The sequence below is a fragment of the Spermophilus citellus genome, assembly GCF_964194105.1.
Source record: "Spermophilus citellus genome assembly, chromosome: 5".
NCBI lineage: Eukaryota > Metazoa > Chordata > Mammalia > Rodentia > Sciuridae > Spermophilus > Spermophilus citellus.
In genome coordinates this window covers 76456889-76472026 of record NC_138186.1, presented here as the reverse complement: position 1 = coordinate 76472026, position 15138 = coordinate 76456889, and the positions used below count along the sequence as shown (strand labels likewise).

At 30.9% G+C, this 15138-nt stretch overlaps 1 protein-coding gene across 1 annotated transcript in view; it reads left to right on the top strand.

Annotated features, from left to right (window-relative positions):
- EYS (eyes shut homolog) overlaps window positions 1-15138 on the top strand; it is a gene marked incomplete at its 5' end in the record, with an annotated part of 1607607 nt that overhangs the window by 627391 nt on the left and 965078 nt on the right. The window contains 1 exon segment of the mRNA XM_081294994.1: window positions 2438-2637. Within this exon segment, the coding sequence (XP_081151120.1) occupies window positions 2438-2637 (200 nt within the window).

Genomic DNA, 15138 nt, shown 5'->3' with positions numbered 1-15138 from the left:
TTCTTAACAGTATCATAACTAATGGTGTGATTCATTCGGATTCCAAAAACCTGAGAACCAAGAAAGCAGATGGAATCAACTCCATCTTGTAGGCTAGAGGGGAAGTGAGGTGTTCAAACTGAAGCAATGAGCAGGGAAAAAAAGGATTGAACTCCTCATTTCTATTTCTTTTGTTCTTCTCAAGCCCTGAAGAATTGGATGGGGGCTGTGCACTAGGAGGCTGCCTGTTTTATAGACTCCTCTGATGTTAATTTTATCCAGAATACTCTTACATGCACATTATAAAACAGTGTTAAATCTGGACAAATAGGGTTGATATAAACATCTTGGATTTCTTCTGCAACACTTTTTGTTTACCTGAGACTTTGTGTCCAAAGTGTTAGTTATTTTTTTTTTAAATGTATTTGAATGATGATGAACAAAAGGAAAAGCATCTTCCTTGATTTTTGAACCAGGAAAGATCAAGAACTTCAAATGACAATTTGATTTTCTCTAAAAAGAAATTTCTTTTGTATTTTCCATTAAGCTTTCTAATTAATTTAGAAAAAGATTCTTGTAAACCCTAAAGACAGAACTCTTGGCAGTCTGAAAACTACCCTTGTCTTCCCATGGGAGATATAATTCAATTACTTTATGTAATACTTTCTAATAAATCATTCTATATATATCCAGCCACAGGACAGAGAGGGAAACAACATTGTTTCTATGCCACTCCCTATGGAATTCTGCATTTACATTCTGTAAAAATTACTGTAGGACCTTCAGGAAGTCTGCAAAGTGCCCTTGCATTTTCAGCAAAGGTAGAACAAATATCAGAATGGCATCTATGACAATATATATTAAGTTCTATCATTCAGATGAGTGAGAAAGGTAACCATCTGGGTCCCAGGTATGACTTGAGTTTTACACTCAAGAGCACAATCCATTTCTTATTGAAAATGACACTAATTAAACTTTTAGGTAATTTTCACAAATCTTTAATTTTCCATTGGGTACATAATATGAATGTAATCTTTATTGTTAACACCTATTAAAAATCACTAAATATTTATAAACATAGGTATCAATTGATGACAGATTTATAAAATTATAACCTTTCAAGGTAAAAAGCTAAGAAAGCATTTCATGTTTATATATACATATAATTATCCCTGAGGATGTAATAACTTAAGACCCTAGTGTACAAATGACTCAAGTTTGTGCATGTTCTTTGAGAAATTGTGTCAACATCACATTGAGGGTTCTTTTTAAACAGTTTTATTAATGATGTCATAACTTACCATAAAGTGTTTCTCAGAAATATAGATCCAAATCATGTAAGTTGACATTATATTAGAAAATGCTGTCATATCATGTTTATGATGTAAGCTTTGTATAATGTTAGTACATATACAACCTAAAAAATAAAAAAGCATATAATATTGTATGATAGAAAATAAGTATTCAGAGAAATACATTTTCTATCCAAGGCAAAGGCAAAATGACTGCAATAGGGACTAACAATTTTGGCCCCCAGAAATGAAACGGAAGAAATGAAGGAAGGCATGTACTGAACAGTTTGCTTTCTTTGCATTCTTTATTTAACTCTCTCAGCAACCTGTGTGAGGTTGGTAACTTTATCACCATCTAACAAATAATATACTTATAATAAATAGGATGTCATTGTTGAATAAATAAGACAACTTTAAAAATACTTTGAAACCTAAATGTAACAAAAAACTATTACCCAGATATCTCTGTTATCACAGAATTTCTGTGCTTCTAAGATCATAGGTATTAGAAATACTTGATGTAAGTTTGGATTAATGTGTTGGAAAATGAAAGATTACAATTGGGGCTGGGGACATGGCTCAATTGGTAGAGTGCTTGCCGCACATGTACAAGGCCCTTGTTTCAATCCCCAGGACCACACACACACACAAAATATTATAATTACAATTATAAATGTTTTAGATTTATTAGAGGGACATAAGACAATTGTGAGATATCTGATTTCATGATGTGATCAAACCTACATAATTCCTTTGGATATCCTATTAAATCATGTCCCTGGAATGTAGAGTTAAATTGGGGCTGATTATGGCAAACTGGGACATACCATGAATACTAAGGGCAGTGATCCCTGGTATTATCTATAGAGGAAATTTGCTATATCATTTTCATTAGGAGGAGGAAGAGTTGTCTAGTAGGGTACATATTTTAATAAGGCCTGATAGTTTCTTTTTTTGAAAAGTCAACAATGGAACATTTGACAGAAAATTTCTGGTAATCAAAAGTAAAAATCTTTTATCACTATAAACATATTTTGTTTCTTGAAAGAAAGAAATATCATATCAGCTTGCAGATTGGTTCCTTAAAATGGTTTTAAATAAGCATAATTTTAATAAAGCAGTCTTACCATTAATAATCACATTTTTGTCTCTGTTTCCTAATGTAGGACTGCACATCAATTCCTTGTATGAATGGGGGCTTCTGTCAGAAGTTGGTACATGGATTTATTTGTATTTGCCCACACGGATACACTGGTACACACTGTGAAAAAATCATCGATAGTTGTCCTGAGCCTGATCTGAATTTGGTCCTCTGTCTGAATGGAGGAATTTGTGTTGATGAACCTGGACCCACTTTTAAATGCAGGTCAGCTTTTATTATTTTCAGAATTAACTAAATATGTATATGTTTAAGAGTGTACCTTGAAACATGGGTATTAAGTTTACAATAAGTTTTCATCTTAAATATATAATCACAAGTTTTGAAATCAATGTTTACCAAAAGGCATTAATATATTTTCCAAATTCTATTTATTCATGTCCATGCCAGGTTTCTTATTTCCCAGTTTAATCTCATTTTAAAAATAAATGTTTCATATCTCTTCTCTTTCCTGGAAATGGGTTATTAATTTATAAATGTTTCACATTTATACCATAATGTTTAGCCAGAGATTTCTTTCTGTTACAAAAATACCTATTTTCTAAGACCGGAAGGAGATACTAAAATTTTTGAGTTATAAAGGCAAGTTCATGTATCACTGCATTTTATATATTTATTTATTTAGTTAGTTAGTTAGTTGTAATTGGACACAATACTTTATTTTTATGTGGTGCTGAGGATGGAACCCAGGGCCTCGCACATGCTAGGCGAGCGCTCTACTGCTGAGCAACAATCTCAGCCCCTATCACTGCATTTTTGAATGAATTATTATTTAAGAAATAATTGGAGATGAATTTTAGTTTTCTTAGCTTTATGATCATATAATGTATGTGATTGGTATTTTAAGAATTTAGCTATCTGTTCAATTATAATAACTGAATTGAACCCAAGTATTAGGAAAAAAATACATACTTTACCTCTATTTTTTCCACTTCAATCTAATGTGTGATAGGCTGATATTAAGTTAAAATCTGTGAACAGCTGTGTTTCCATCACAGTATCTTAAATTGTTAACAGTTTTACCATGTATAATTTAGTAGTAATAGTTTACTAGTAAAGCATATCTGTTATTTTTATATTGCATCAGTTATTTATCCTTCAGAAAATGTATTCTGTGTTATATTAAATAGTGCCACTACCCTATTTCTTTGTTCAATTCTAGGGCATATTTTGCCCATTTATTTATTTTAATCCCTGCTGTAGCTTTTTTTTTAATCTCTCATAAAGCACATAGGTAAAAAATTCTTCATAAACTCAAGACTACTAACATTTCATATAGCATATGCAGAACATGTTTATCACTAAAAAAAATTATTATTAATATGTATTGCCTAACATGCCATCTTCATTTGGTATACATCCACACATATGTACACACACACGTGGGTACACACCTGTGTGTGTGTGTGTGTATGTATTTGTGTGTGATATTTATAATCCTTCTGTCTCTCATGTATCTTGTTGTTTTTAACGTATATGTTTTGTTGATTGTACTTTGGTAGTTTGATAAAATGTAGAATACATTTTTAATACAAATGGAAATTGTATAAAATAGATTTATAAAAATGACAACTGCAAAGGTCCTCAGGATTATAACCTAGAAAGTGTCTGGATTAAGTAAACAAAAGCAAAACAAATATTCACCCCAATGAATGCAATGTTATAAATCAGGTTTCATCCATGGAAATCTAATTTGTTCAAATAAAAATAAGCTCGTAGATTTTTATAAATATTCCTTTTAGGGAAATATTATCTATGGATTAGCTAGGCTGACCTTTCTTAAAGTATGAATCCAGACTGCTTCTCTTCCTGGCACATCTCCCAGGGACAAGCATAGACATTCATTACACTACAAGGTTATTCAAATTGCATTTAAATTAGAGTCATCTGTCTCCAAAAATTTCACTGTTGATTCAATGTGTCTGAAGGCCCCTGAAAGACTGTGAATGGCACTGCCTGGGAGGTGCAGCTTCTACAGGGACTTTCATACTGCACTGTGCAGAGTCATCAGGGTGCAAAGCAAACACTGTCCTTACTTTATTCCAGAAAAAACTCAGACATTCTGGGAAGGAATGTTTTACAAGTTAAATCACTAGATGTTTAGATGTGTTAAAGGTTATTCAGCTATGTTTATTTAAAGTCATGATAAGATAATCAGTTTTCCTTTACTTAAAAAATGAAAATGCACTTTGCATTTGGAGTCCTATTTTGCATTCTACAAATGGAATCAAAAAGAAAGATCTCATTCTTAAAAATCTGGGAAAACATTTTGTTACTATCTTTGCATCCTAATTTTGCTTCAAAATTTGTACAGATCATAATTACATGTGATATTCCTATTCTTAATGCTGATTTATTAATTATTGAACTTGCTAAGGTTTGGTTACCTTCTACTAGAAAAATAACTATCTAAACAAAACTTTAAATGTTCAGGTTTTTATTCTGGTACTTATTTTGATGAAAACTATTATATTAAAATATTTAAGCCCTCAATTATATGTGTAATATTCTATAGGACTGGTTTCTTACCAACAATTTTTAGGAAGACCAGTTTTCATCCAGCGTAAATCTTATGATAAATCACATTTTAAAAGAAAAAAAGATTGGGATACACCATCCCCTAAAATTCCCTAGCATTTCTGTGTTGCTGGCTTTGAGTATTAATTACAATGTGGTGAAGTGCACATTTCTTAGATCTTTGAAGTTTATACAGCAGCTGTGAATATTTTGTTTTAATCTCCATTGTTGCAGAAAATAAAGCAGGGTCTATTTTCATAAATGTTATATATTTTGAATTCATTTGATTGACTTTTTCATGGAAACTGACATGACTTTTATTTCTTTACTTAAAAAAATATAGGAAATATTTATCCCAATGATTGCCAAATAGAGAACTTAAAATTTACATCCCTGGGCTGGGGATGTGGCTCAAGCGGTAGCACGCTTGCCTGGCATGCGTGCGGCCCGGGTTCGATCCTCAGCACCACATACAAACAGAGATGTTGTGTCTGCCGGAAACTAAAAAATAAATGTTAAAATTCTCTCTCTCTCTCTCTCTCTCTCTCTCTCTCTCTCTCTTTAAAAAAAATTTACATCCCTTCAGTTGTTTCATCTTTGAAATTTAAAGTGTTTAATCAAAATATGTGAAAATTATATATTTATTTTATTTATTTCTTTAAGTCTGGAAAATTTTGAAAACAATTCTTTTACTTTATTATTTTAAAATTGATTCATTCATTCTACATTCTACTCTGAGGACAATCATTGCTTCCACTTTGTGTATCACATACTTAAAACTGTCCTTCATGAAGTTCACTTTTGTTCCATATTTATGACATTTTTCATTCCTTTAAATTCTTAATTTCTCAAACTTTTATTCAATACCCTGAACTTCCTATCCTAAAGAATAGTTATCCTTTTACTTTTCAATTTTGATAAGCTTTTAAATAATGTCGTTCTAGAGTAACTTAACAAGACATATTCTAATCTTCTGTTTACAAAGTAGTTTTTTAAGAGTTCAGTTTTTTTTTTAAAGTCTTTGTCAGTGGGTTTATCTTTTTTTGTTACAGAATTGTGTAAGTTGACACTGAGTCTCAGTTACTACCATTTTTTATGCCTGCCTTATTAATCTTTGCCGTTACCCTGATCTCATAATACCCCTCTTGTGCTCTAACACCATTGGTTAGACTCCATTGAGTTATCTCCGTGTCTACAAGACACTTTTAAATAATAAGCCTGACCTATTAAGTGATGGGTCAGTTGCATGCATTAGTGCAGAGGCACACCTGAGAAAGCCGATTTTCACTCCATGGGTTTTGGCTACTGAAATCTAGGTTGAAATTGCTAAGCAGTACGGTCCACTGGAATATCTTCCTTCTACAATGAAAATTGACCTTCTAGGTTACAGGCACATCAGATTCATAGTTTGATAATTTATGGTTTTCTCATGAAAATATTTTATTATCTTTCTTTGATTATTGTGTGACTGTAACAGTGGTACATAATGAGAAGATCTAGTGTTCAGTTTTCTTTATTTCTTTTTTTAAATCTTCCTGAAGCAGTAGCTAAATTCTGAAAAATATGGTAGTTTCTATAAGTGAAAAGGAAAGTAAGGAAAGGGAATTAGCTGGTTAAGCCTGAATATATGGAATGTAATATTGATGACTGTAAAATGAATGAACCACTGACATATAGTTAGTTTCCCTATTAGAGTAGAAAATGTAAATACTAAAATAAACATTAACTATTTCAAGCAAAGCAAGTTACAATAACCTTTAAATAAAAAACAGTTACTAAAATGCTAGGTATATATTACCACATAACCTTCAAATAAGTTTAGAGCTGTACTTCAGATGATTTCTGGAGAAATTAAAGGATGTTTTAAAACTGACTTAATTTTAGTAATGCTTTAGGCAACCCAAACTCATGTGGTTTAATGGTCTAGTGAAGAAATATCAATTTAACAATATGAATGCTTAAAATATAAAAAATAAACTTGATTGATGATGGTGAGATTTTTGAAGTCTTTACCATTCATAGATTTTATTTGTTTAAAATACTTGAAGGGCTTGAGGGGTATAGATCCATGGTAAAGCACTTACCTAGCATTTAGGAAGCCATGGATTCCACCACAGTGTCTTTAAAAAATTACAAATTTTATAAATAATGAGAAGGGGGGAGCTTGGATTTCTGAACACAAAGTAATGATGAGAAGATGAAAATGTTAATTACCCAATTTGATAAGTACATACAGTGTGGTCTGAAATATGTAATAAATACAATATATGTAACAAAATTTATATTTGTTCATAAAATTTTTAGAAAATTAAAGACACTAATATTTGATAATTTCATCCCTAGTTGTAACCCAAATGTATGTTTCTTGTTGACTTATTGACTTTTATAGCTGAATGAAAAGAGATTACCTCTAGTAACCTAGATATTGCATAGATGAGAAACCAAACACCAAAGGAGGTTGTACTCTGTCAAACACCTAAACAGAAGCCAGAGTCACTGGGAGAGTTAGTATTCGAATTCAGTGCCTTGCTTATTTATTTCCCTTATAGTACTTTTGATTTAAAATAAAAAGAAGTGTATGCATCGAAAAGAGAAGCACAAACAGACATCAGGACTATTCTCTTCTAGATGCTGTTAAACATCTATTCTTGTACTTTATATCCCAGTGCAAAGTTTAAAGACATTAATGACTTTGTTCAGTTTAATAATAGCTGCTTTCAGAAGTCCATAAGTATTATTAACCATGTGTAACACTTTAATAGCATTTTAATGCATGCAAGTTTTATTAAACCATAAAAACTATGTTGAAATTACATTAAAATCCAAATTAGACTCACTTAGCAGAGGACTATAGAAATAAGTAAAAATATTATACTCTTTTCTGTTGCACTACATAGATTATAAGTATATAGCAGTTTATAAAACAAAACGCTGTGAAACAAAGCAAGTTGTTTGTGTTTAATGTGTGAAATCCTGTTTCAGGTAATTTCCCCCCTATGGTGCTTTCTGCCTTTGTCTCTGCAGAGTTCCTTTTGGTTTCCAAAACTTTCCCACCCTCCAGTTGCAAATTTCTCTTCACTCTATTTCTTTTCATATGTGATTCTCCTTGGTCATTGTCTCCGTGTTCTGGAAATATTTCATCTTGTTGCCCTTTTCATTCTCTTAAGTTTTATTATCCTTTCTGTACTAAACTGAGGATAATTAGCTAAGGCTATCATTTCAGAATGTAAAAGAACTTTTAAATTACACGTTTGATATCTGCCACTATCATGTATTCTTTTTAAATGATACAAGGAAATCAGTAAAAATGAATGAATTTTTAAGTTGAGTATCTCAGTATCCATAAGATATTGTTAAATGAAACATTTGATACAAGTAAGCCTAAGTGAACCTCCCAGTAGCATGCTTGAAGAAGGGTAGATGAATCTGGGAATATTAGCTCAGCGAGATAGCACTGCATGTACGTGCAACACGCTGGGAAAGGTCCCTAGCACAACAACAAAAAGAATAAATGTTCTTTCCTTATATGCTTGGATAGAAAAATCAGGAAAGTTGGCTCAGGGAAGTTAAGTAACTGATGATTGTTGTAAGGTAAGGGTACTGATTCTGAAATACTCCATTCTCAACAATCGTTACCTTAGGTACAGATTAAACAATCTTCATACTTGTAATAAGACTCTGGTGTCTCAACAATCACAGTGACTTACATTATATAGATCTTATATTTTCAGAATGTGAGGTGGACCATTTAGTATACAAAATTTACAACTTTTCTTTTTTTTTGCTCTCTCACTCCAAGAAAAAATAAATTGTCTTCTTTGACTTTATAAATAAAATATTACAAGTTGTTAGGGTCTGTAAACAAGTCAAGATGGTGCCTGGCATTTTGCAGAGGGAGTGGTTTGTGAAGTAACGCCAGGGAGCCATTAAGTGTGGAGATTCCTTATTGGTTGACTGCTGTATCTAGTTTATGTTAATTAAGGTAAGTTGTGTGGAATGTATATATACCCCTCCAGTCCTACAATAAATGGTTCCCACTCCTGCTGTATCAATGTACAGAAGTTGTTCGACACTCCCCAGTTATTTTGCTGCAGCCAGACTGCGGCAACAAGTAACAGGTTAATAAGCAATACCCACTTCCCTTAATAGGACTAGTAATAGAGATATCATCTTTTGTTTTTAGCACATTATTAACAGTACAGGAGGAGAAGATTAAAATTTAAAACATGAAATTATTTTGATTTCTATATGTAAGGTAGCATGATTAAGAGTTATATAATTTTCAAATGTGTATTTTAATTATCAAATTAATCAATAAACCTTTGCAATAGACAAATATAGGATTATACTACCATATCATTTATTTTCAATTTCATTTTACAAATATGAAGATGGCTTATGACCTCCTAAATTTTATAACCTTTATAATTAACCACTCAATAATCTTTTAAGACAATTGCTAGAATTTCCAATTTTCTTTGAATGTTTTTTCAACTATATATTTTCATGTTTTAGTTATCAAAATAATGTGAAGCAGTATGTTTTTCATATTTCATTGAAAATATTCTAGGTATTTTAAATAAATTAATCATGCTAAAATATGATTTGTCATATAAACATCATAATAAAACATTTAATTGCCATTACATTACTATTTGCATATTTCCAGTATTTTTTAATTAATCTTATTTTTTTGGACACAATGACAGCGAAATGTATTACAATTTTTATTACACATATATACCACAATTTTTCATATCTATGTTTGTATATAAAGTATATTGACACCCAATTCGAGTCTTCATACATGTACTTTGAAAAATGATGTCCATCACATTCACCATTCTTGCTAATCCCCTGCCCCCTTCCTTTCCCTCCCACCCCTCTTCCCTATCTAGAATTCATCTAGTCCTCCCATGTTCCCACTCCCTACCCCACTATGAGTCAACCTCCTTATGTCAGAGAAATCATTCTGCATTTGTTTTGGGGGGATTGGCTAACTTCACTTAGCATTGTCTTCTCCAATGCCATCCATTCAACTGCAAATGCCATGATTTTATTCTCTTTTAATGCTGAGTAAAATTCCATTGTGCATATATGACACGTTTTTTTAATCCATTCATCCACTGAAGGGTGTCTAGGTTGGCTCCACAATTTAGCTATTGAGAATTGTGCTGCTATAAACATTGATGTGGCTGTGTCCCTGTAGTATGCTGTTTTTGTCCTTTGGGTATAGTCTGAGGAGAGGGATAGCTGGGTCAAGTGGTGGTTCCATTCCCAGATTTACATTGAATCTCAATACTGCTTTCCATATTGGTTGCACCAATTTGCAGTCTCACTAGCAATGTATGAGTGTACCTTTTTCCCCACATCCTTGCCAACACTTATTGTTGTCTTCACAATAGCTGCCATTCTGACTGGAGTGAGATGATATCTTAGAGTAGTTTTTATTTGCATTTCTTTGATTGCTAGAGATGATGAGCATCCAGTTTTTGAATAACTTTTTGAACTGACATTAAAGGTGATTCCTTATATTCTCTCCTCTGTAGTACTATTGTGATTTCTACTTTGTAATTCCACAGACAAAAGAACAAAAATATATTACCTATATTGAGAATTCGTACTGCAGTTTGCTTTTCAAAATATAAATACAAAGAATTAATGTCATACAGTTCCACTTTCCAATCTGTATTATAAGTATTTAAAAAATAATAAGCATACTGCATTGTGCTTATCCTTTGTAGTACTCTTTTCAATCATTGATATATTTCTGATACATCTATATGTCTTACCATTTTAAACAAAAAAAAACCTTCAAATATGTAAACAAAGAATTGAACAGAAAATTAGACTATGTCTAAATTTCATAGATTAATCAATTAATCAATGAAGGTAGAGATTTAAAGAATCAACTGTAATCCAGAATATGCAACTATTAGAAGCTTCTTTTTTTATTTCAGAAATTTGATACATACAAATTAATACACTTAAATATATGAAAAACAATTATAACTGATCTGTGTGGGATATGTTTTGAATGAATTTATGAAAATAAGTTTTTTCAGTAAATATAATTTAGTAATTACTCATAGAAAGTTGTAACTTTTTCTTTGAATTTCAATTATCTGCAGACAGAATAAAGTGGATGAGCACTTATTTTTCTTCAACAGCATACAATTATTTGGAATGTTTAATGTTTGTCCTGTATGAAAAAATATTGTATGAAAATGTGCAGAATTTAAATTTTAAGGAAATCTAACAAGCAATTCCTTTAACTAATGATTGGTCCACAAATAATAAGTTTTTTCGAATTCTGTTGTTTCTTGGAAGTGAATACCTTTATTAACATAAGGATGCATTTTCTAGAATTTAAAGTTGCAAAAATTGAAATAGATCTTTTTAAAAATGTGGTCAATATCTCATTATTTCAGTAATATAGTTTATGCAAATTGTAAAGGGGGAATGGTTATTTTAATCATTGTTGAATAGTTCAAGATCTATATGTGTATTTACAATCCTAGATTAATCTGACATTTGCACTTGTAAAAATTAAATATTGAAAATTCAGATGCTTTTCTTTGTTTTTTCCAAAAGTATAATCCATGTTTTCAGCTTCATTTCACATTTAGCCACATTTTGTGGCAAATTATATTCACCTTGAAAAGAAAAAAAAGCCCCATTTATATTATTGCTTATTATTTATTTTTATTAAGTGAAAAAGATAAATTTAAAAAAAATTTAAAGTTTCAAATGTATATGTTTGTCTAAATGCATAATACTTGCTAGTGCAAAAAAATTGTCCAGGAATCTGAAGAATTAAATAAGGGGAGAAGTTTAAATTTATAATTTAAAAAGCTTGCTATGAAAGAAAAAATCTGAAGATTAAACTGTCCAAATATCCTTATTTATGTAGGTACATAGATGTTTGAATTCCTGAAGAAAAACTAAAACTGCTAATGTTTCCTTTTGACACTTATAAAATTTTAAGTTTGCTTCAGTGATTTAAGAGTTTTCAGAAAGTTCCAACTATTCCACAATAAAAACCACTGTCAGAATATGATCTCCGTCTACCTGATTGGATAGAATTAAACTTTAATGCCACATTCTGCAGTCTAGGTTGGTAGTACTTTTTCATCAGAGACAGTGGGCAGTAAGAAAGGAAAAAAAAAAATGCTCATGCTTCTTATTGTCAGTGGGATTACTGTATCTCCTCAGGTCAGGGCATCAGTACATTTACAGCATACTTTAGTTCTTTAGCCATACTTTTTGTAGAGCAATTTATATAGCTGAAAACTCTTCTTGCCTTTCAATTTTAAAAGCATAGCTTTGATTGTTCTTTATCCATAAAAAAAAATTCCCAGATTTTTCCAAATATTTTAAGTCTGGCAGAACTATAAATCTGATAAATAGATTTTTGAAGATAAAGGATTTATTTTATAAGTAGTTTAAATAGAAATGTCGGTATGAGTATTTGTGTTATGTGTTGTGCACATATATAAATGGAGAAAAAGTCAAAAAACAAAGTAAGAAATAAAAATATCATAAATATTCCCACTTCTTTAGCAATGTAAAGGAATTTAATTTGTCTACATATATACAAAGTTGGCTTTTCTTATCTATGGATTCCATACATATGGTTTTATCCAACTTCAGAAAAAAATATTTTCAGAAATAAATGCATCTATTGAACATATATAGATGGTTTTCTTGTCCTTATTCCCAAAGTGTACAGTTTAACAATTATTTAAATTGCATTTACCTTATATTGGTTATAACAAGTAATATAGAGAAAATTTAAAGCATGCAGGAGCATATGTGTAGCTTTATGCAAATATTATGCTATTTTAAGGAAGAGACTTGAGTATTTGCAGATTGTAGTTTAACAGACAGGAGTGTCATGGAATAAATCCCCTGTGTATACCTAGGGAAGATTTTACGTGTGTGTGTGTGTGTGTGTGTGTGTGTGTGTGTGTATAGTGCACAAGTTTATATTGCTTCATATATTGCCTATTCATTCTACATAGATACCTTTATAAAATTTATTTGCATGGGCATTTTATTCAACAAATATTTATAAAGTGTTTTCAACACAACGTGTATGAAAGACACAGAAATAAGTTAGAAAAAATTTCTTAAATTAATTACTTTACACTCTCTTAAGAAAACCTATAAACAAATGTAACAGTGTGTACAAACAGCAACCTGGAAATGCATAAAACGTCAGCAAAAGAATCAAGTAGAAAGTAACCTACTTTATTTTGTGGAACTTTTTAAGGCTTCAACTAGAGGTGTTCTTTGACTTCTGTCTAAAAGCCTGAGATCATTTTAGGGATACATTTGATATCAAAGCCAAACTGTAAACAATGGAGCAAGGAAATCCTTGGTCATTACAAAGATATCATTGTAATATAAATAAAAATGTAATAAAATGTAATACGTTGTGACAAAATAGGTTTATTGAGAAAAAGAAACCAGACTCTAAAAATATTTGTAAAAGGTACTTTTGGGACTTATGGACTTAATTCTGTGAACAGCAAGAGAGGGTCCTTTAAAATGTGTGTAATTAAGGAAATTCAGTTATCAAATGTGTATTTTATAAAAATGACTTTTGGGAGCAAATTTATCTGGGTAAAGAGATAAAATACCAAACACTGATCAAGATGAGGGTGATGTGAATTCAGCAGAGATGGTAAAAAGGGAGAAGACTGAGTAAAACTGAGAGTGATAATGGGAGGCAAAATAATTTTGCTATAGATTGAATGTGGGAGTAAAATGAGGAGTCAAGAATGGCAACTTATTTTTAAAGCTGGGATGGTTAAATATATCAAAATGCAAAAGTAACCTGAGCATTTATGCAAAAATCATTGTCTCTTATCCAAGTGGGAAGAGATCATCCATCTCCTGCCTTATTAACTCAGTGAGAATGAGTTGTTAGTTCAAATCCTCTTAACTTAAATGAAGCAAAAGAACCAGGCAGAATGAGTCTTCAAACCAGTTCCACTGAAACAAAGAATCTACGAATCTAAAAATACACATATTAAAAAAAGAAAATTATATGGGAAAAACAGATCTCCCACATTTGTTTCCTTTGTTTTCTGAATTTTTATTTAGATTAATCTACTCACATTTTAAGATTAAAGACCATGTAACTTAACACTTATGAACAAGACTGTGCAAACCCACAGCATTTCACTTTTAAATATGTTTTTTGGTATTTCAAAAATGTTTTATATGCCTACGGATTGAAAATATTCGTCATATCATTCATTTTTTTAGCATCTCTATGAACAAGAAGCTGATGCCCCTTGAAAATCCTTAAGGAAATTTAAATACATACAAAATTTACAAAAATAAAGGAGTAATTGATGAATTAAAGAGTTTTGTAATACACTAGGCTAAATATTTACTGCATATTTAGGCAGCCACAAGTAGGTATGACAGGATTGTCTCTGATTCCCTTAAAGAAATGAACCTAATAAATTATGTGCTTCTCAATTTGGGGATCTATAATATTTGTTACATGGTATTTAATATTAGCATATTATAAATAATATAGTGAATGAAAGACTATTTCACTATTATGAATATATATCCTTGGTTTATTCATAAACTTATATAATGTACATGATGTTAAATAGCTCGCTTAGTCTCTGTTTTGAATGTATAATAATTGGGGCAGGCAGGTGTTATATGGATATTGAAAAAGCCTCCTTCTTAAAAAAGTTAGAATGCCATCTGGCTTATTGGCAAATGAATAGACAGTTTGCACTTGTGGATTTAGAGATCTCATGAGTCTATTGCTTATTTAAGGTTTATATGATGGATCAGGGGATTCATGCACTTTCCTACAGGTACTGTAGTTAAGCTTATTTTAAAAGTCTTTGCAGAATTCTGCATAAAAAGTAAAATCGAATTTTTATATTCATCTTTAATATTATAAATATGATCCTACACTTGGAAAAAAGAAAGTACTTAAGCTTTGTTTTCTAAAATTGTTCAACGAGGTGAGATGCTCATGCAAGATATTAAATATATCACTTCTATTATTTATTTTTGGGGCATGATATAAATATGCTTTTGGGAAAATACTCACAACAGTGAGAATTTTTCTAAAAATTAATTCAATAATTTTCCCTTACAGGTCATGAAACTGTATTAAATGTATTTATTACTTCATGAGGTTATTGTTTT